At 39.2% G+C, this 20,535-nt stretch overlaps 1 protein-coding gene across 1 annotated transcript in view; it reads right to left on the bottom strand.

The window, feature by feature from the left end:
• Positions 1-20,535, bottom strand: part of LOC107595693 (ATPase sarcoplasmic/endoplasmic reticulum Ca2+ transporting 2b) — a 46,562-nt gene continuing 26,027 nt past the window's right edge. The window contains exons 6-18 of the mRNA XM_016286185.1: positions 13,360-13,440; positions 12,178-12,263; positions 10,788-11,252; positions 8,262-8,350; positions 8,059-8,161; positions 6,978-7,109; positions 6,702-6,821; positions 6,342-6,560; positions 2,964-3,299; positions 2,103-2,323; positions 656-858; positions 446-531; positions 1-343 (exon numbers count right to left, since the gene is read on the bottom strand). Of these exons, the coding sequence (XP_016141671.1) occupies positions 164-343; positions 446-531; positions 656-858; positions 2,103-2,323; positions 2,964-3,299; positions 6,342-6,560; positions 6,702-6,821; positions 6,978-7,109; positions 8,059-8,161; positions 8,262-8,350; positions 10,788-11,252; positions 12,178-12,263; positions 13,360-13,440 (2,321 nt within the window). The 3' untranslated portion in view covers positions 1-163. The remainder of the gene's footprint in view (positions 344-445; positions 532-655; positions 859-2,102; positions 2,324-2,963; positions 3,300-6,341; positions 6,561-6,701; positions 6,822-6,977; positions 7,110-8,058; positions 8,162-8,261; positions 8,351-10,787; positions 11,253-12,177; positions 12,264-13,359; positions 13,441-20,535) is intronic.

Below are 20,535 nucleotides of genomic sequence, written 5' to 3'. Positions count from 1 at the left end.
CTCTGTCTTGTCTGTTGGCGTGTTTTCAGTTTCCTCTTTGCTCCGAGATGTATTTTTTACTGCATGAGAACATGGTGTGTAATGTGAGAGAGGCATGGCTTGTTGGACATAGAAACAGTAACTAAAGAGGGCAGGGTTGTGCAAAGGGTCAATTGGGGCATTTTCAGGGATAAGCGGTTCCTTTATTGCAGCGCACTTCCGATACTGACCTGTTAAGGGCGTTGCACATCTCAATGGTGACTAGTACAGACAGCGCCATGGTCATGGGATAGGGAGACTCGAACACATCACACTTCAGACCCTCAAACTCAGGGTTGTCTGGTGCACACTGAAGGAAGTGACTCTGTGAGGATACAAAAAAATGACAGGGGCAAATTTAAACATTAGAATGCATTTGTTTGAGAAAAAAAAAAATTTGTATTGAAATGTAAGGGGAGTTTCTAACCAGTTGATAGATGGTGACTCTGGGGCCATCTTCAGCAGCAATGAACCACCATGCAGCAGCACCTACAGTAGCAGCACCCACATAACCTATAGGGTGACATGGAGAACAATGTGTCAAATCTAGCTTTCTTTAGCAAAAAAAAAAAAAAAAGTACAAACTAAAAGTTAAAAATGTAAAAACATAATAAATAAATAAATGTGATGCACTCACAGCCAATGGTTAGGTATCTGAAGAAGAGCCATCCAGAGATGAGGGGTTCTCTGGCATTGCGAGGGGGTTTGCTCATGATGTCCAGGTCGGGTGGGTTGAAGCCCAGTGCAGTCGCAGGCAGACCGTCGGTCACCAGATTCACCCACAGAAGCTGAACTGGAATCAGAGCCTCGGGGAAGCCCAGAGCCGCCGTTAAGAAAATACTGCCAGAGAGAATACACATTGTGAGTTATGCGATTAGATAACAACTGGAACAATGTCAAAAAGACCTTGGCAGCGATCTGGGTTTGCTCAAGGAATAAATTTCACTGTGCTGCCATTTATATAGTATCACTTTTAGGATGGAGACTAAATTGTGCCATTCTGGCACATATAGGAAGATTCATAAACCTTGATTAAACAATTTAGTGAAGAACATAATATAACAAACATTTTGTATAATAACCACTCTGGTATGTAACTCCCAGGGCCTTCTCATTGAAAACCCTGTTTAAACACTACCATTCATGATTCAAGTGATCACAAGTGACAGTAAAGACATTTATAACAATAATAATAAATATTTTATATATATATATATATATATATATATATGCTGTCCTTTTTAACTTTCTATTCAAATGTTCTATTTTGTCTATTTCTTGAGCATAAAATGTGACTCTGGACCACAAAACCAGTCATAAGTGTCAATTTTTCAAAATTGAGATTTATATATCATCTGAAAGCTGAATAAATAAGCTTTCTATTGATGTACGGTTTTTTTATGATAGGACAACATTTGGCCGAGATGCAACTATTGATGAAAATCTGGAATCTGAGGGTGCAAAAAAATCTAAATATTGAGAAAATCGCCTTTAAAGTTGTCCAAATGAAGTCCTAAGCAATGCGTATTACTAATCAAAAATGAAGTTTTGATATATTTACAGTAGGAAATTTACAAAATATCTTCATGGAACATGATCTTTACTTAATATCCTAATGATTTTTGGCATAAAAGAAAATTGGATAATTTTGACCCATACAATGTATTTTTGGTTATTGCTACAAATATACCCGTGCAACTTATGACTGTTTTTTTGGTCCAGGGTCACAAATGAGCATATTAGAATGATTTCTGAAAGACTGAAGACTGGAGTAATGGCTGCTGAAAATTCACATACATTTTACATTCATTTTAAAATATATTAATATAGAGACAGTCATGAAATATTTTAATATTTCACAACATTACAGTTGGACTATTTAAAATAAAATATTGGTGTGCATAAGAAGCACCTTTCAAAAACATCTATTAAAATCTTAAAGTCTGTAAATGCATCAGATTACGTGTACAAGTAAAATGGATTGACAGAGCAATTTTAAATGAGAGTCATAAGTTTAGTTTGGACGTGCCAATGAAAATACAGAATGCATTCCTGAAATGTTAGCAAAAGGTTAAGACCCTTACCAGACCACCTCGCCGACATTTGAGGAGATGAGGTAGCGGATAAATTGTTTCATGTTGTTGTAAATGGCTCGACCCTCTTCCACAGCAGCCACAATGGTGGCAAAGTTATCATCAGCAAGGACCATCTCAGAGGCAGTCTTAGCCACGGCTGTGCCTGAGCCCATAGCAATGCCAATTTCAGCCTTTTTCAGAGCAGGTGCATCATTCACACCATCTCCAGTCTGTGGGAATGAACACAGGATGGCAGGTCAGCTGAGAGAGAATGATTCCAACAATATAAACCATCCAGAAGAAATCCTTCCATGTTTATAGTCATTTAATGTAGAATCATATTTTTATATAAATATGCACTACTGTTGAAAGGTTTGGAGTCAGGACATTTAAAGACATTTATAATGTTAATGTTAAATAATAATTATAAATTCTAATGTTTAGAAGATTTCTAATATTTCAAATAAATGTTTTTTTAATTTCTATTCATTAATGAAGTCTGCAAAAAATATATGACTGTTAGCAGCACAACTATTTTCAACACTGATAATAATAATAAATGTTTCTTGAGCATCAAATCAGCATATTAGAATGATTTCTGAAGGATCATGTGACACTAAAGACTGGAGTAATGGCTGCAAAAAAATCAACTTTGCTATCACACAAATAAAGCACATTTTAAAATATATTTGAATAGGTAACAGTTATTTTTATCTTTTTTATCAAATAAATGCTGCTTTGGTGAGTGTAAGAGATTTTTAAAAACATTAAAAAAAATCTTACCAAACCCAAGTTTTTGCAAAGTAGTATATATACAGTATAAAACCATTCAATGAGTATGTGTTATGATTTCACAGGATTCTAGTTTACCATGGCAGTGATCTCATCGTGGGACTGCAGAAACTCCACAATCTTGGATTTGTGAGATGGCTCGACACGGGCAAAGCAACGGGCAGTGAGCACTGCCTCACGCTGGGTGGCAGCAGACAGATCATCAAACTCTCGGCCAGTGTAGGCCATTCGTGACACATCGTCGTCCTCTCCAAAGATTCCAACGCGTCTGCAGATGGCGACGGCCGTGCCCTTGTTGTCGCCTGTGATCATGATGACTCGGATGCCCGCTTGACGACAAAGTTTGATGGAAGCTGCCACCTCAGCTCTGGGCGGATCCAGCATGCCCACACATCCCACAAAGGTCATGTCCGTCTAAAGGAAAAGCAGCAATTACGATAACAGACTATTAATAAATAAACATTTTTAATTATGTATATGCTATAGCAGAAATGCCCTTCTCACCTCATACTCAATGAATCTGCTTGAGTCCTCCAGTACCATACTCTCTTTACTCAATGGGTTGTCTCGGGTGGCCAGAGCCAGACAGCGCAGTGTGTCACGTCCTGTGCCGTACTCACGGATCACCGACATGATCTTCTCTTTAATGCCTGCTGTCAGTGCAACCTTATTCCCACCTACACGAATGTGCGTGCATCTGTCAATAACTCCCTCTGGAGCTCCCTGCACCCAGACATAATGAGTTTAACGAAGTTGCAGGCACTTTGTTGCACCACAATACATTTCAAACATAAAGCAGACCTGTGTGGAACAGCTAAATGAAACACTGGAGTGTTAAAGTCTTCCTGAAAAGTGTGATGTTACCTTAACAAACATCTTGCCAATGGAGGAGCGAGCTTTGTTGGGAGTGCAATAGACCGACATGGACTTCCTGTCTCGGGAGAACTCCAGAGTGAATTCCTTCTTCATCAGTTGCTTGATGACCTGAGATCAAGATCAACAAAATACTCATAGATATTAGAGCTGCCATGGCATCAAACACCAAAAACCATTTTGGAAATAAATGTGGGCTTCCACAACCGCACGACCCACTAGGGTTGCAACCAACTCAAAATCTGCAGTTGGAAATGTCTAACTTACCGAGTTGCAAGAGTTTGCCCTCTCAACCTTGGAAAGGCCCTTCAGTTGTGTGTCAAACACGTTCATTTTCTCCACCAGGCAGGTGAGGGCAGTCTCTGTGGCTTCACCCACCTTCTCGTACACACCTTTGGCCTGACATGGAAAGCAATTCTTTAGAAACGTTTCAAAAATGCTGTTTGATAATTAAATGTAAGCACTAGGGATACACTGCTATTAACATTAATTCTATTAAAATCATATATTAATCTTTGAATTAATTATACAAAAAGATTCGGTAACACTTTAGTATAGGGAACAATTCTCACTATGAACTACCATAGTTGCTTATTAGCATGCCTATTACTAACATACTGGCTGTTTATTAGTGCTTATAAAGCAGATATTCTGCATGACCATATTCTACATCCCTAATCAAACACAATACCTAAACTTAACATCTACCTTACTAACTATTAATAAGCAGCAAGTCTGGAGTTTGAGGCAAAAGTCGTAATTAATGGTTTGTTAATAGCGAGAATTGGACCTTAAAATAAAATGTGACCAAAGATTCTATTATAAAAAATTATATAGCAAATATAATTATAATGCTTCAAGTGATCACAACATTATAATGTACTGCATGAAAAACAGACCTTTTGAGATTTGCAAGATGTCTTTAACAGCATTATTAAATTAAAAGTGACCATTAGTTGGCAGAAAAGGTCATTAATATACTATATCAGCCAATACAGATCATATATGATAAATTAATATTGGTTATTTATATTAATTATACATATATTAAAAATAAATGACATACTGTATTTTTTAAACAAGTGACTTATAGGGGTTTCTATAAAACTACTAAATACTAGAAAATACTTAAATACTGGAAAATGTTAAACAAAAGACAATTGTATTAAAAGTTTATTTTAAAGCAACTTCATTCATTAAATCACATTCATCTGCTAGAACAAACAGTTCTAGACATTAGTTCCTACCTTCTGTGTGTGAACAGGTGTTTTACATCCTAGCTGTTACTACATTGTGCATTTCAGCACAACAGGGGTGCTGCATTTACCAGAACATGTTAATTACAAACCTCATTGTAATCCAGAGAGGAGTCATTGCACAGAGCACAGATGGTGGCCATTTCAACCAGAGCGTCATACTGGGAGCATCGGACTGGTTTACCCTCATGAAACCTGGAGCGTGAAAAAAAAGAAAATAAAAGAAGAGGATGATCAACAGAGGCGGCTAATGCACTTTGAGTTACCAGTGTGCATGTGGGGCAGTAAAACTCACACTTGTCCATTAGGGGCGTATGTGGAGCCAGTAATGGTGAACTCTTTGAGAGAGCAGCTGTTTCCATTTGCCTGATCAACAATGAACATCTGCAACAAAAAACATCAAGCATGATCTCTAGCAGCAGGTGGCAGAACAATCCGCTACAGAACATGTCTGATGTTTGAAAACATCTGTACTCCACCTGACCTGGATATACCAGCACTACAGATGTAAACACTTTATATGACACTCACTTACGAGTGAACCGGAGTTCAGAGGGGCTTTAAAACCCCTCAAAAAATCCTGAAACATAAGCAAATGAGCATTAAGGATATTTTTAAGCACTGAGGACAATCAGATCCCCCGGATTTGTCAAGAAAGAGAAGAGAAGAGAATAAAAGAGATGAGAGTGAGTGGGATGGTAAAGTGGAAGTGTTCCTGCTGTAGTGCTAAAACCCAGCGGACAACAGTCGAAAGATGGAGACAGACGTGTGTGGAGGGAGAGAGAACGAGACAGGCATTAATCTCTAAGGTGCTGGGCACTGCTGAGAATAAAGGCACGATTAGTAGAAAAACTCAAATATGAAACGTATCTAAGCTATTAGACAGTGAGAAACAGGGAAAATGTGATAAACTAAATCCAAACTAGTTAACACTTTCTCAAGAAAAGCTAGATGGGTGGTATTTGACACGGGCAAAGCAACGGGCAGTGAGCACTGCCTCACGCTGGGTGGCAGCAGACAGATCATCAAACTCTCGGCCAGTGTAGGCCATTCGTGACACATCGTCGTCCTCTCCAAAGATTCCAACGCGTCTGCAGATGGCGACGGCCGTGCCCTTGTTGTCACCTGTGATCATGATGACTCGGATGCCCGCTTGACGACAAAGTTTGATGGAAGCTGCCACCTCAGCTCTGGGCGGATCCAGCATGCCCACACATCCCACAAAGGTCATGTCCGTCTAAAGGAAAAGCAGCAATTACGATAACAGACTATTAATAAATAAACATTTTTAATTATGTATATGCTATAGCAGAAATGCCCTTCTCACCTCATACTCAATGAATCTGCTTGAGTCCTCCAGTACCATACTCTCTTTACTCAATGGGTTGTCTCGGGTGGCCAGAGCCAGACAGCGCAGTGTGTCACGTCCTGTGCCGTACTCACGGATCACCGACATGATCTTCTCTTTAATGCCTGCTGTCAGTGCAACCTTATTCCCACCTACACGAATGTGCGTGCATCTGTCAATAACTCCCTCTGGAGCTCCCTGCACCCAGACATAATGAGTTTAACGAAGTTGCAGGCACTTTGTTGCACCACAATACATTTCAAACATAAAGCAGACCTGTGTGGAACAGCTAAATGAAACACTGGAGTGTTAAAGTCTTCCTGAAAAGTGTGATGTTACCTTAACAAACATCTTGCCAATGGAGGAGCGAGCTTTGTTGGGAGTGCAATAGACCGACATGGACTTCCTGTCTCGGGAGAACTCCAGAGTGAATTCCTTCTTCATCAGTTGCTTGATGACCTGAGATCAAGATCAACAAAATACTCATAGATATTAGAGCTGCCATGGCATCAAACACCAAAAACCATTTTGGAAATAAATGTGGGCTTCCACAACCGCACGACCCACTAGGGTTGCAACCAACTCAAAATCTGCAGTTGGAAATGTCTAACTTACCGAGTTGCAAGAGTTTGCCCTCTCAACCTTGGAAAGGCCCTTCAGTTGTGTGTCAAACACGTTCATTTTCTCCACCAGGCAGGTGAGGGCAGTCTCTGTGGCTTCACCCACCTTCTCGTACACACCTTTGGCCTGACATGGAAAGCAATTCTTTAGAAACGTTTCAAAAATGCTGTTTGATAATTAAATGTAAGCACTAGGGATACACTGCTATTAACATTAATTCTATTAAAATCATATATTAATCTTTGAATTAATTATACAAAAAGATTCGGTAACACTTTAGTATAGGGAACAATTCTCACTATGAACTACCATAGTTGCTTATTAGCATGCCTATTACTAACATACTGGCTGTTTATTAGTGCTTATAAAGCAGATATTCTGCATGACCATATTCTACATCCCTAATCAAACACAATACCTAAACTTAACATCTACCTTACTAACTATTAATAAGCAGCAAGTCTGGAGTTTGAGGCAAAAGTCGTAATTAATGGTTTGTTAATAGCGAGAATTGGACCTTAAAATAAAATGTGACCAAAGATTCTATTATAAAAAATTATATAGCAAATATAATTATAATGCTTCAAGTGATCACAACATTATAATGTACTGCATGAAAAACAGACCTTTTGAGATTTGCAAGATGTCTTTAACAGCATTATTAAATTAAAAGTGACCATTAGTTGGCAGAAAAGGTCATTAATATACTATATCAGCCAATACAGATCATATATGATAAATTAATATTGGTTATTTATATTAATTATACATATATTAAAAATAAATGACATACTGTATTTTTTAAACAAGTGACTTATAGGGGTTTCTATAAAACTACTAAATACTAGAAAATACTTAAATACTGGAAAATGTTAAACAAAAGACAATTGTATTAAAAGTTTATTTTAAAGCAACTTCATTCATTAAATCACATTCATCTGCTAGAACAAACAGTTCTAGACATTAGTTCCTACCTTCTGTGTGTGAACAGGTGTTTTACATCCTAGCTGTTACTACATTGTGCATTTCAGCACAACAGGGGTGCTGCATTTACCAGAACATGTTAATTACAAACCTCATTGTAATCCAGAGAGGAGTCATTGCACAGAGCACAGATGGTGGCCATTTCAACCAGAGCGTCATACTGGGAGCATCGGACTGGTTTACCCTCATGAAACCTGGAGCGTGAAAAAAAAGAAAATAAAAGAAGAGGATGATCAACAGAGGCGGCTAATGCACTTTGAGTTACCAGTGTGCATGTGGGGCAGTAAAACTCACACTTGTCCATTAGGGGCGTATGTGGAGCCAGTAATGGTGAACTCTTTGAGAGAGCAGCTGTTTCCATTTGCCTGATCAACAATGAACATCTGCAACAAAAAACATCAAGCATGATCTCTACCAGCAGGTGGCAGAACAATCCGCTACAGAACATGTCTGATGTTTGAAAACATCTGTACTCCACCTGACCTGGATATACCAGCACTACAGATGTAAACACTTTATATGACACTCACTTACGAGTGAACCGGAGTTCAGAGGGGCTTTAAAACCCCTCAAAAAATCCTGAAACATAAGCAAATGAGCATTAAGGATATTTTTAAGCACTGAGGACAATCAGATCCCCCGGATTTGTCAAGAAAGAGAAGAGAAGAGAATAAAAGAGATGAGAGTGAGTGGGATGGTAAAGTGGAAGTGTTCCTGCTGTAGTGCTAAAACCCAGCGGACAACAGTCGAAAGATGGAGACAGACGTGTGTGGAGGGAGAGAGAACGAGACAGGCATTAATCTCTAAGGTGCTGGGCACTGCTGAGAATAAAGGCACGATTAGTAGAAAAACTCAAATATGAAACGTATCTAAGCAGTGAGAAACAGGGAAAATGTGATAAACTAAATCCAAACTAGTTAACACTTTCTCAAGAAAAGCTAGATGGGTGGCAAAACACTCCAATATCATGGTGCTTCCATGCGATTTATTTCATGCTTCTGTGCACTTCTTAAAAACAAAGTTTCCTTGACATTTACATGACCTTCACAATAATTTGCGGAAAGATAATTTCACCAGATGAGAACGGAGTCAGTAATGGATCATTCAGATCATTTTGAAACCAGAACCGGTTTGAATGATTCCCTGAAAGGAGCAGACTCGAAAGACCAATCTGGTTCTATCTGCATTCAGAGTAGTTTTGAGATATTGAGCTTCAAAGTTTTTTGCATTCCAATCGACTGGGTAGATAGAACCTTTTTGGTTTTTCAAATAAAAAGTCCCAAAATGTACACAACTATAAAATATCTATCACATTGTAAATAGGTTGTCACAGAATAAGAATATGTGAATAACTAAATTTTGACAAAAATGTCAGATAGAACCTTATAATTCCAAGGGGACACAATGTTTTGCATTACTTTTTTTTTTTTTTGGCCAAAATGTTTCTGTTTGGCTGAACTTGGACTATTATTTTGACAGCACTGGGACTTTTATTCTGAAAGCGCCAAAAGCATTGACCAGAATGCATTCTGCACAGTTGCTTAAGGTGCTTACTTCCTTTGTATTTCATGTTTTAAATTAATTTATCTGTGAAAATACAATAATAGGATTACAGAATCAAGAAGTTGCTATCTAAAGTAAACTAAATGGCAAATTTTCAAATGCATTTTTTTATATCGATTTATTTTTTTAATAAATATGATGTAAAAAAATATATATAATTTTAATTGTAGCTTGTGTGTAAAATTAATTGTATATCATATATCGCCCAACCTGCTTCTCAGCATTAATGTCAAAAATCCATATCGGGTGAACGTAATGGCGCCATAAGATGCAAGATTAGTGGTATCATGTGTGTCTGTAGCGGAAACAGTGCAGGATGACTTACACGTTTAATACAAGTACAAGTTTAATACTTAGGGTTAACAAGATTACATTCCTTCTGTTGAAACGTGGCTAATTTTAGATGCACCCTTCCCATATAGTATTATTTTAGACAGTCGAGGCAAACGGGACATTTAGGGTAAAGATTATTTTGGTTTCGCTACATCCTGAGCATTCACAGAAATCATCTATTAAGAATAAAAACAAGTCTGGTACTAACTTCAATCTTTATAACGCAGAAAACAGATTGAAATCAGCAGCGCTACACATTCAGCTTACTTGAGTGTACAGTTCAGCACACAGCGAAGGAGCTGCTGTGGATCACAGACAGATCTCACACACAAGGTCAGTTATGCAACACTACTGCAAGTAACTGACTACCGCATACTAATCAGCTCTCACAGTAAAGGTGGAAAAGAACAGAGAGAGAAGAACAGATGAGGGGGAAGACAAAAGTTGAGAGGAGAAAAGTACAGGATGAGGGGGAGATAATAAAATAAACCTTTGAAATTAATCCTGTCAAACAGGAAAACAACATAAAAGGAAATCCAGAGGCAAACTGGGGTGGTCCAACACAAGGTCATGAGGAACACAAACATAAAACAAAATTATTAATCATGCCAATATCAAAGCTGCAGTTGAATAGTTTTCCCACGGCTTTCATTTGAGACACATACTAATGCTAAATTAATACCATCACGAACATGTCTTTTTTTATTCATGAGTATTTTCAGCCAATTGTCTGCAGTAATATTGCTCTCGGTTCTTGGCTGAACCCCAGCCTGCAAATTTCTAAACAATAACAGACTAACTGTTGCCAAGGATTGAAATTATGGGCTAAACAGAATTTGTAATAGCTTGTAAGTTATTATTTCCTCTTTGATGAGCCCTGAAGCTGCTCACTTCAATCGGGTGTAACATCCCCAGCATTCTTACCCTGCAAACGGACATCTGGTTGGTGGTCAGCGTGCCGGTCTTGTCGGAGCAGATGACGGAGGTGCAGCCGAGGGTCTCCACCGAGGGCAGAGAGCGTACGATGGCGTTCTTCTTGGCCATGCGACGGGTACCCAGAGCCAGACAGGTGGTGATGACGGCAGGCAGGCCTTCGGGGATGGCGGCCACAGCCAGTGCGACAGCGATCTTGAAGTAGTACACGGCCCCGCGGATCCATGAGCCGCCGTGAACGGGATCGTTGAAGTGTCCGATGTTGATGATCCACACAGCGATGCAGATGAGCGAGATGACCTTGGAGAGCTGCTGGCCGAACTCGTCCAGTTTCTGCTGCAGCGGTGTGCGCTCCTGCTCTGTGGATGCCATCTCATCACGGATTTTGCCGATTTCGGTGTTCACCCCTGTGGCAACCACTACACCCACTGCTTTGCCTGCAGCAATGTTGGTACCCTGTAAACATGAAGTCAAAGGGGTGTTTTAAAGCTATAAATTATGATCAGCCTAAACATAAACAACCTAATATCTCCTTTAAGTTTACTAGGAACTTAAAAGTTTTCTGTGAGAAAATGAGTCCTAAACCATGCAGATAAAGATGCACAAATCACACAATATTCAAGATTTTTTTCAATTAAATTTGAATCTACCAGCATTGGATATTTCACCGTGTATGCTTATTTGCTTTATATTTATATCTAGATTACCCTTGCCATCATTTATAGTTTTTCTTAAAAACATTAATAATTTAATAACAATGTTTAAATGTAACTTTTACATTTGTATTATAATGTTGTGATGCCTGTATCCTTAGTTTTCAACAGTTTTCATTTTTATTTTAGACAACAGTATACGTTTTAATATCGGCCATTATGAGCTGTAACATGAAAATAAACATCGGCTCATCAGTTTCAACCATCATTTTAAAATCTCGAAATACAAATTCCTTACATCTGGGCAAAAACAACCCTTTTGCTTACTTGACAGTAAGAAATGTTTCTTGAGCAGCAAATCAGAATCATCAGAATGATTTCTTTAAGGAGGATCATGTGACACTGAAGACTGGAATAATAGCTACTGAAAATTCAGCTTTTCCCATCACAGGATTAATAAAAAAAAAGTTATTTTTAAATGTCATAATGTATCACAATAAAACTAATATGTTTAATCAAATAAATACTGCCTTGGTGAGCATTAGAGACTTATTTTAAGGACATTTAAGAAATCTTACCAAGCCCAAACCTTTAAACAGTACCGTACTTACATTTTTTGGGGGGGGAAAAAAATCTAACTCTAAATATGAGCACAAATAATAACAAGGTCTGCATTCTCAGGCACCACAAATAATAAGCTCACAGCAGTCATCAGAGGTGTAACTTACAGAGAAGAGCATGTTCTTCTTGTCCTGGTTCACAGCACGAGGGTCAGGGACAGGGTCTGTATGCTTGATTACTGACACAGATTCTCCTGTGAAGATACAGATGACAAGTTGGTGAAATCAAAATTCTACTACTACCACCTGACTGCCCTCTAAGCTTAGAATAGTACAAGAGGATCAGGTTAGTAGTTCATCAGGCAGGAGGCCAAATTGATGGGCATTTGTGTAATTGCTTAAACGGTTCAGTACTGGTCATGATGCCTGGCAAAGAATCCCAACAAAAAACAGCCATGGATGGGGCAGCTAAAAGATGTGGAGAAGTCGAACGGACTATTACCAATTAAGGCAGTGAAGCAAGACCTGACTCCTACAAGAGCACTTCCTTTCTGTCTTTCCCCCTTACTGGACTGCAGAAACTGAGCACAGCTGACCTCCCTTTAAAATAAGAAGCACTGAACCTTCTCAGAAAAAAAGACAAAACTTATTTTTCCACCTCATATCAACTACTGAACTGACTTTATAAGGTGGCTTACTGTGGCAATGTTTCCTGCACTGCTGTTCAATGGAATGTCTGCGCTGCTGAATTTACTGCAACAATAGAAACTTTATTTAACCAAAGTTTTGTGATTAGATAAAAAGATACTGTGGAATTATACAAATAAAAAAATAGACTAAACATCTTTGATTGTGTTGTCTTCAAAAATCTTCAAAAAGGCTGCAAAAATCCTGGGTAGAAAAATAGTCAAAGTCACATTATCACATTGGACACACAAAACAACAAATGCTATATGCACTTCACTTACTTCCATTCATGTTCATGCAAATCCAGGAGAAATGCAAGAAACAATGAGTAGTAGGTCTGCCTTTTACCAAGTTTAGTGAACTCTAGGCAGATATTTGAGCGCAACATCATATATTAACCTCTCAGCAGAGTACAAACTAAGAATACAAATTTCAAAGTCACATATAGACTGCTAGAGAAAAGTGAAGTAGATTCAAACATTTTGAATTCAGAATTTGTAGTATTTAAACGTTTTGAATTTATTTCATGCTACATGAGATTCGTTATTTATTAAAAACAGAATCCCTAGAGTGTGATATATCCGGTTGCTGATAAAACTATTAGTATTTCACCTGCGTCACCTTCAAAAAGTCAACTTGGATTAATAAAACCATTGTTCTCACCTGTTAGAATGGACTGGTCCACCCTCAGGGTCGTTGACTTGATTGAAGTTAAGCGAATGTCAGCAGGAACTTTGTCACCCACTAAAAGGAAGCAAAAACTTGCTGTTAGATTGAGATAAATCCAGTGCTTGAAGTGAAAAAGGCCAGCCAAAATAACACTGTCATGGCGTTCCAAATTTATAAGAACATATCAAACAGAAATAAAAGAGCCAGAACACTTCAGAAGAAAGGTACAAGCAAAGCAAAACAGCTGTACCACCGATGACAGTAAAGGTGCCACTACACTTTCAAATGTCAAGTTGAAACCATGAACCACCAATTAGGGTTAACAAGATTACATTCCTTCTGTTGAAACGTGGCTAATTTTAGATGCACCCTTCCCATATAGTATTATTTTAGACAGTCGAGGCAAACGGGACATTTAGGGTAAAGATTATTTTGGTTTCGCTACATCCTGAGCATTCACAGAAATCATCTATTAAGAATAAAAACAAGTCTGGTACTAACTTCAATCTTTATAACGCAGAAAACAGATTGAAATCAGCAGCGCTACACATTCAGCTTACTTGAGTGTACAGTTCAGCACACAGCGAAGGAGCTGCTGTGGATCACAGACAGATCTCACACACAAGGTCAGTTATGCAACACTACTGCAAGTAACTGACTACCGCATACTAATCAGCTCTCACAGTAAAGGTGGAAAAGAACAGAGAGAGAAGAACAGATGAGGGGGAAGACAAAAGTTGAGAGGAGAAAAGTACAGGATGAGGGGGAGATAATAAAATAAACCTTTGAAATTAATCCTGTCAAACAGGAAAACAACATAAAAGGAAATCCAGAGGCAAACTGGGGTGGTCCAACACAAGGTCATGAGGAACACAAACATAAAACAAAATTATTAATCATGCCAATATCAAAGCTGCAGTTGAATAGTTTTCCCACGGCTTTCATTTGAGACACATACTAATGCTAAATTAATACCATCACGAACATGTCTTTTTTTATTCATGAGTATTTTCAGCCAATTGTCTGCAGTAATATTGCTCTCGGTTCTTGGCTGAACCCCAGCCTGCAAATTTCTAAACAATAACAGACTAACTGTTGCCAAGGATTGAAATTATGGGCTAAACAGAATTTGTAATAGCTTGTAAGTTATTATTTCCTCTTTGATGAGCCCTGAAGCTGCTCACTTCAATCGGGGTGTAACATCCCCAGCATTCTTACCCTGCAAACGGACATCTGGTTGGTGGTCAGCGTGCCGGTCTTGTCGGAGCAGATGACGGAGGTGCAGCCGAGGGTCTCCACCGAGGGCAGAGAGCGTACGATGGCGTTCTTCTTGGCCATGCGACGGGTACCCAGAGCCAGACAGGTGGTGATGACGGCAGGCAGGCCTTCGGGGATGGCGGCCACAGCCAGTGCGACAGCGATCTTGAAGTAGTACACGGCCCCGCGGATCCATGAGCCGCCGTGAACGGGATCGTTGAAGTGTCCGATGTTGATGATCCACACAGCGATGCAGATGAGCGAGATGACCTTGGAGAGCTGCTGGCCGAACTCGTCCAGTTTCTGCTGCAGCGGTGTGCGCTCCTGCTCTGTGGATGCCATCTCATCACGGATTTTGCCGATTTCGGTGTTCACCCCTGTGGCAACCACTACACCCACTGCTTTGCCTGCAGCAATGTTGGTACCCTGTAAACATGAAGTCAAAGGGGTGTTTTAAAGCTATAAATTATGATCAGCCTAAACATAAACAACCTAATATCTCCTTTAAGTTTACTAGGAACTTAAAAGTTTTCTGTGAGAAAATGAGTCCTAAACCATGCAGATAAAGATGCACAAATCACACAATATTCAAGATTTTTTTCAATTAAATTTGAATCTACCAGCATTGGATACTTCACCGTGTATGCTTATTTGCTTTATATTTATATCTAGATTACCCTTGCCATCATTTATAGTTTTTCTTAAAAACATTAATAATTTAATAACAATGTTTAAATGTAACTTTTACATTTGTATTATAATGTTGTGATGCCTGTATCCTTAGTTTTCAACAGTTTTCATTTTTATTTTAGACAACAGTATACGTTTTAATATCGGCCATTATGAGCTGTAACATGAAAATAAACATCGGCTCATCAGTTTCAACCATCATTTTAAAATCTCGAAATACAAATTCCTTACATCTGGGCAAAAACAACCCTTTTGCTTACTTGACAGTAAGAAATGTTTCTTGAGCAGCAAATCAGAATCATCAGAATGATTTCTTTAAGGAGGATCATGTGACACTGAAGACTGGAGTAATAGCTACTGAAAATTCAGCTTTTCCCATCACAGGATTAATACAAAAAAAAGTTATTTTTAAATGTCATAATGTATCACAATAAAACTAATGTTTAATCAAATAAATACTGCCTTGGTGAGCATTAGAGACTTATTTTAAGGACATTTAAGAAATCTTACCAAGCCCAAACCTTTAAACAGTACCGTACTTACATTTTTTGGGGGGGGAAAAAAATCTAACTCTAAATATGAGCACAAATAATAACAAGGTCTGCATTCTCAGGCACCACAAATAATAAGCTCACAGCAGTCATCAGAGGTGTAACTTACAGAGAAGAGCATGTTCTTCTTGTCCTGGTTCACAGCACGAGGGTCAGGGACAGGGTCTGTATGCTTGATTACTGACACAGATTCTCCTGTGAAGATACAGATGACAAGTTGGTGAAATCAAAATTCTACTACTACCACCTGACTGCCCTCTAAGCTTAGAATAGTACAAGAGGATCAGGTTAGTAGTTCATCAGGCAGGAGGCCAAATTGATGGGCATTTGTGTAATTGCTTAAACGGTTCAGTACTGGTCATGATGCCTGGCAAAGAATCCCAACAAAAAACAGCCATGGATGGGGCAGCTAAAAGATGTGGAGAAGTCGAACGGACTATTACCAATTAAGGCAGTGAAGCAAGACCTGACTCCTACAAGAGCACTTCCTTTCTGTCTTTCCCCCTTACTGGACTGCAGAAACTGAGCACAGCTGACCTCCCTTTAAAATAAGAAGCACTGAACCTTCTCAGAAAAAAAGACAAAACTTATTTTTCCACCTCATATCAACTACTGAACTGACTTTATAAGGTGGCTTACTGTGGCAATGTTTCCTGCACTGCTGTTCAATGGAATGTCTGCGCTGCTGAATTTACTGCAACAATAGAAACTTTATTTAACCAAAGTTTTGTGATTAGATAAAAAGATACTGTGGAATTATACAAATAAAAAAATAGACTAAACATCTTTGATTGTGTTGTCTTCAAAAATCTTCAAAAAGGCTGCAAAAATCCTGGGTAGAAAAATAGTCAAAGTCACATTATCACATTGGACACACAAAACAACAAATGCTATATGCACTTCACTTACTTCCATTCATGTTCATGCAAATCCAGGAGAAATGCAAGAAACAATGAGTAGTAGGTCTGCCTTTTACCAAGTTTAGTGAACTCTAGGCAGATATTTGAGCGCAACATCATATATTAACCTCTCAGCAGAGTACAAACTAAGAATACAAATTTCAAAGTCACATATAGACTGCTAGAGAAAAGTGAAGTAGATTCAAACATTTTGAATTCAGAATTTGTAGTATTTAAACGTTTTGAATTTATTTCATGCTACATGAGATTCGTTATTTATTAAAAACAGAATCCCTAGAGTGTGATATATCCGGTTGCTGATAAAACTATTAGTATCCCAACACACACCAATCAAAACAAAACAAGCAATAGTGCTCTTAGCAAATGCAACTAAAAATTTTATTAAATTTAAGGGAGTAGTTCACTTCCAGAATTTAAATTTCCTAATAATTAAAAAACTCCTGGAAAGTTTTCCTCAAAAACCTTCATTTCTTTTCAACTGAAGCAAGAAAGACATGAACATCTTTGAAGACAAGGGGGTGAGTAAATAATCAGGAAATTTTGATTCTGGAAGTGAACTACTCCATTAAGCAAGCATGCATCACTGGTTGACAGTAGCTCATATTTTCTTGGGAAAACAAAAGGGACACCTTGACCAATAACATGTTAGTAAGCAAACTTTAGGGAGGCCTAATCCCTTCTTCAAAATGAGCATTAACAGTTCCTCGCATTGTCGCTGATTGCCTTTGGCTGGTTTGCGTAAAGAACGCTCCCTCCCAGCAGTCTTAATTTGCTGGAGCTCCCTTGGGGGCTCTTCTCAAGGGAACCGACAGTGAGAGTGACGACCCGATCATGTAAACACACAGGGCCGGATATGCTCCCTGTCATACAGACAACTTGTCCTCCAAAAGTCTGTTCCCAATGTTGCCGATGGGACCGAACGGGTGGACAGCAAGAGAGGACAAAGAGCAGAACACCTCCCCTTTAAACATGAGGAGAGAGAGAGAGAAAAAGAAAAAGAGAGCAGCCATCTGGCTCACTGATTATTTATCTCATCAAATCTGGTCAAATCTGCACATCCTGTCTCTGTCCTTCATTCATGCTCTTGCTCTCTCTCCACCGGGACGGGGTGGTCGTTTAGGCTCCAGGCTGCAGTAAGGTCATGTCGCAGAGTTGTACGCACAATGAAACGCCCCACCTGAGCGATTGCAGAGCAACCTCGATTTAGTATTTCTAAGGATGATTCCCACGAGTCAGAGCCGTAACCATAGCAAAGGAAACAATCTTTGTTCATTAGCAGAGCGGCACAGTAAATTTAGAAGCTGGAGGATTGCAAAAAAAACGGGTCGTTGAGAGGAAGACAACATTAATTTGTGGACAGGAAGTAATCCAATGAATATAAAAATCACAAAAGCTAGTCTACATTGGCTGCTTGTCACTTTCTCCCCGACGTGATCGGCATTCGCACTGCAGTGGTTAGCATGTGGCAAAAGCAGTTGGATAATGTTTCTAACGCTTTCCATTACCCCTTTTTAAGGTAAATTCCTCAAGTGGCTTGCATCAGCATTGTGATACCAGTTGCAGCAATTCCAAATGAAAGTTATTCACTGGTAAACCATGTGGTCTTAACTCCACAAGATATTCACCTTTGGATGAGCAAGCCATTCAAACAGAAAGAGACTGTAATGTGAAATAGTCAAATAAACTACAGTAGATGACTTAAAAGTAGCCTAGATGGCAGCTAACTATGTTTTTAGCAATTTCTATGTGTTTCTATGTTGCTAGGGTGTTATGGGTGGTTGCTAGGTGGTAAAGTCAAAGGAGCCAACAAAATCTTCTATCCCAGGTTTATTAATAATAAAAAAAATAAAAACCCCAACACACACCAATCAAAACAAAACAAGCAATAGTGCTCTTAGCAAATGCAACTAAAAATTTTATTACATTTAAGGGAGTAGTTCACTTCCAGAATTTAAATTTCCTAATAATTAAAAAACTCCTAGAAAGTTTTCCTCAAAAACCTTCATTTCTTTTCAACTGAAGCAAGAAAGACATGAACATCTTTGATGACAAGGGGGTGAGTAAATAATCAGGAAATTTTGATTCTGGAAGTGAACTACTCCATTAAGCAAGCATGCATCACTGGTTGACAGTAGCTCATATTTTCTTGGGAAAACAAAAGGGACACCTTGACCAATAACATGTTAGTAAGCAAACTTTAGGGAGGCCTAATCCCTTCTTCAAAATGAGCATTAACAGTTCCTCGCATTGTCGTTGATTGCCTTTGGCTGGTTTGCGTAAAGAACGCTCCCTCCCAGCAGTCTTAATTTGCTGGAGCTCCCTTGGGGGCTCTTCTCAAGGGAACCGACAGTGAGAGTGACGACCCGATCATGTAAACACACAGGGCCGGATATGCTCCCTGTCATACAGACAACTTGTCCTCCAAAAGTCTGTTCCCAATGTTGCCGATGGGACCGAACGGGTGGACAGCAAGAGAGGACAAAGAGCAGAACACCTCCCCTTTAAACATGAGGAGAGAGAGAGAGAAAAAGAAAAAGAGAGCAGCCATCTGGCTCACTGATTATTTATCTCATCAAATCTGGTCAAATCTGCACATCCTGTCTCTGTCCTTCATTCATGCTCTTGCTCTCTCTCCACCGGGACGGGGTGGTCGTTTAGGCTCCAGGCTGCAGTAAGGTCATGTCGCAGAGTTGTACGCACAATGAAACGCCCCACCTGAGCGATTGCAGAGCAACCTCGATTTAGTATTTCTAAGGATGATTCCCACGAGTCAGAGCCGTAACCATAGCAAAGGAAACAATCTTTGTTCATTAGCAGAGCGGCACAGTAAATTTAGAAGCTGGAGGATTGCAAAAAAAACGGGTCGTTGAGAGGAAGACAACATTAATTTGTGGACAGGAAGTAATCCAATGAATATAAAAATCACAAAAGCTAGTCTACATTGGCTGCTTGTCACTTTCTCCCCGACGTGATCGGCATTCGTACTGCAGTGGTTAGCATGTGGCAAAAGCAGTTGGATAATGTTTCTAACGCTTTCCATTACCCCTTTTTAAGGTAAATTCCTCAAGTGGCTTGCATCAGCATTGTGCTGTACTAGTGCTGGGCGGTATACCGGTTCATACCGAATACCGGTGTTTATTTTTGTTATGATATGAATTTTTAAAATACCGCAATACCAGTGTATGTCGCTTAAACAAAGTTCGGAACGCGACACTGTTTGAAAGGGGTTCCTTTTCACTGTGGTGAGGGAACAGCTGTATGTGTTACTAAGCGTGAAAATTTTTAAACTGAAGCTGTAGAACTAATAGAACGTGATGACACAGAAGAACTCATCAACAATATCCACATTGACCGCCACAAATAGCCACCGCCCCCTGCCATCAGCTACCGCGTCTCACACACGAGCACGACTTTAGCACTAGATTTAGCAACTTTCAGACCCTTTTAGAACTTTTTTTCTATAGAATATTTACACTGACAAACCTAGCGACTTTTTTGGATAAGCCTTAGCTATGGTTCAGTTGGAAGATTTCGCCAGTGCTGTCCCATGAACGCGAGGTCTGACTTTCCCAGAGAAGTGTCACCTCTCTCGGCGTCTGTTCTGTTCTATTCGCATTCAGTTGGCCGCACTGCAGCCGACTCGTCAATAAATGAGTACAAAACAGCGTTTCCTAGCACCTGTCGCTTACTGATTGTTTGGAATTATAAATATGAGCGTAGTTTGTCTGTTAATATCACATGCACTTTTATAT

The sequence above is a fragment of the Sinocyclocheilus grahami genome, unplaced genomic scaffold, assembly GCF_001515645.1.
Source record: "Sinocyclocheilus grahami isolate Dianchi unplaced genomic scaffold, SAMN03320097.WGS_v1.1 scaffold207.1, whole genome shotgun sequence".
NCBI lineage: Eukaryota > Metazoa > Chordata > Actinopteri > Cypriniformes > Cyprinidae > Sinocyclocheilus > Sinocyclocheilus grahami.
The sequence above is the reverse complement of the archived record's forward strand: the minus strand, read 5'-3'. Positions and strand labels throughout refer to the sequence as shown.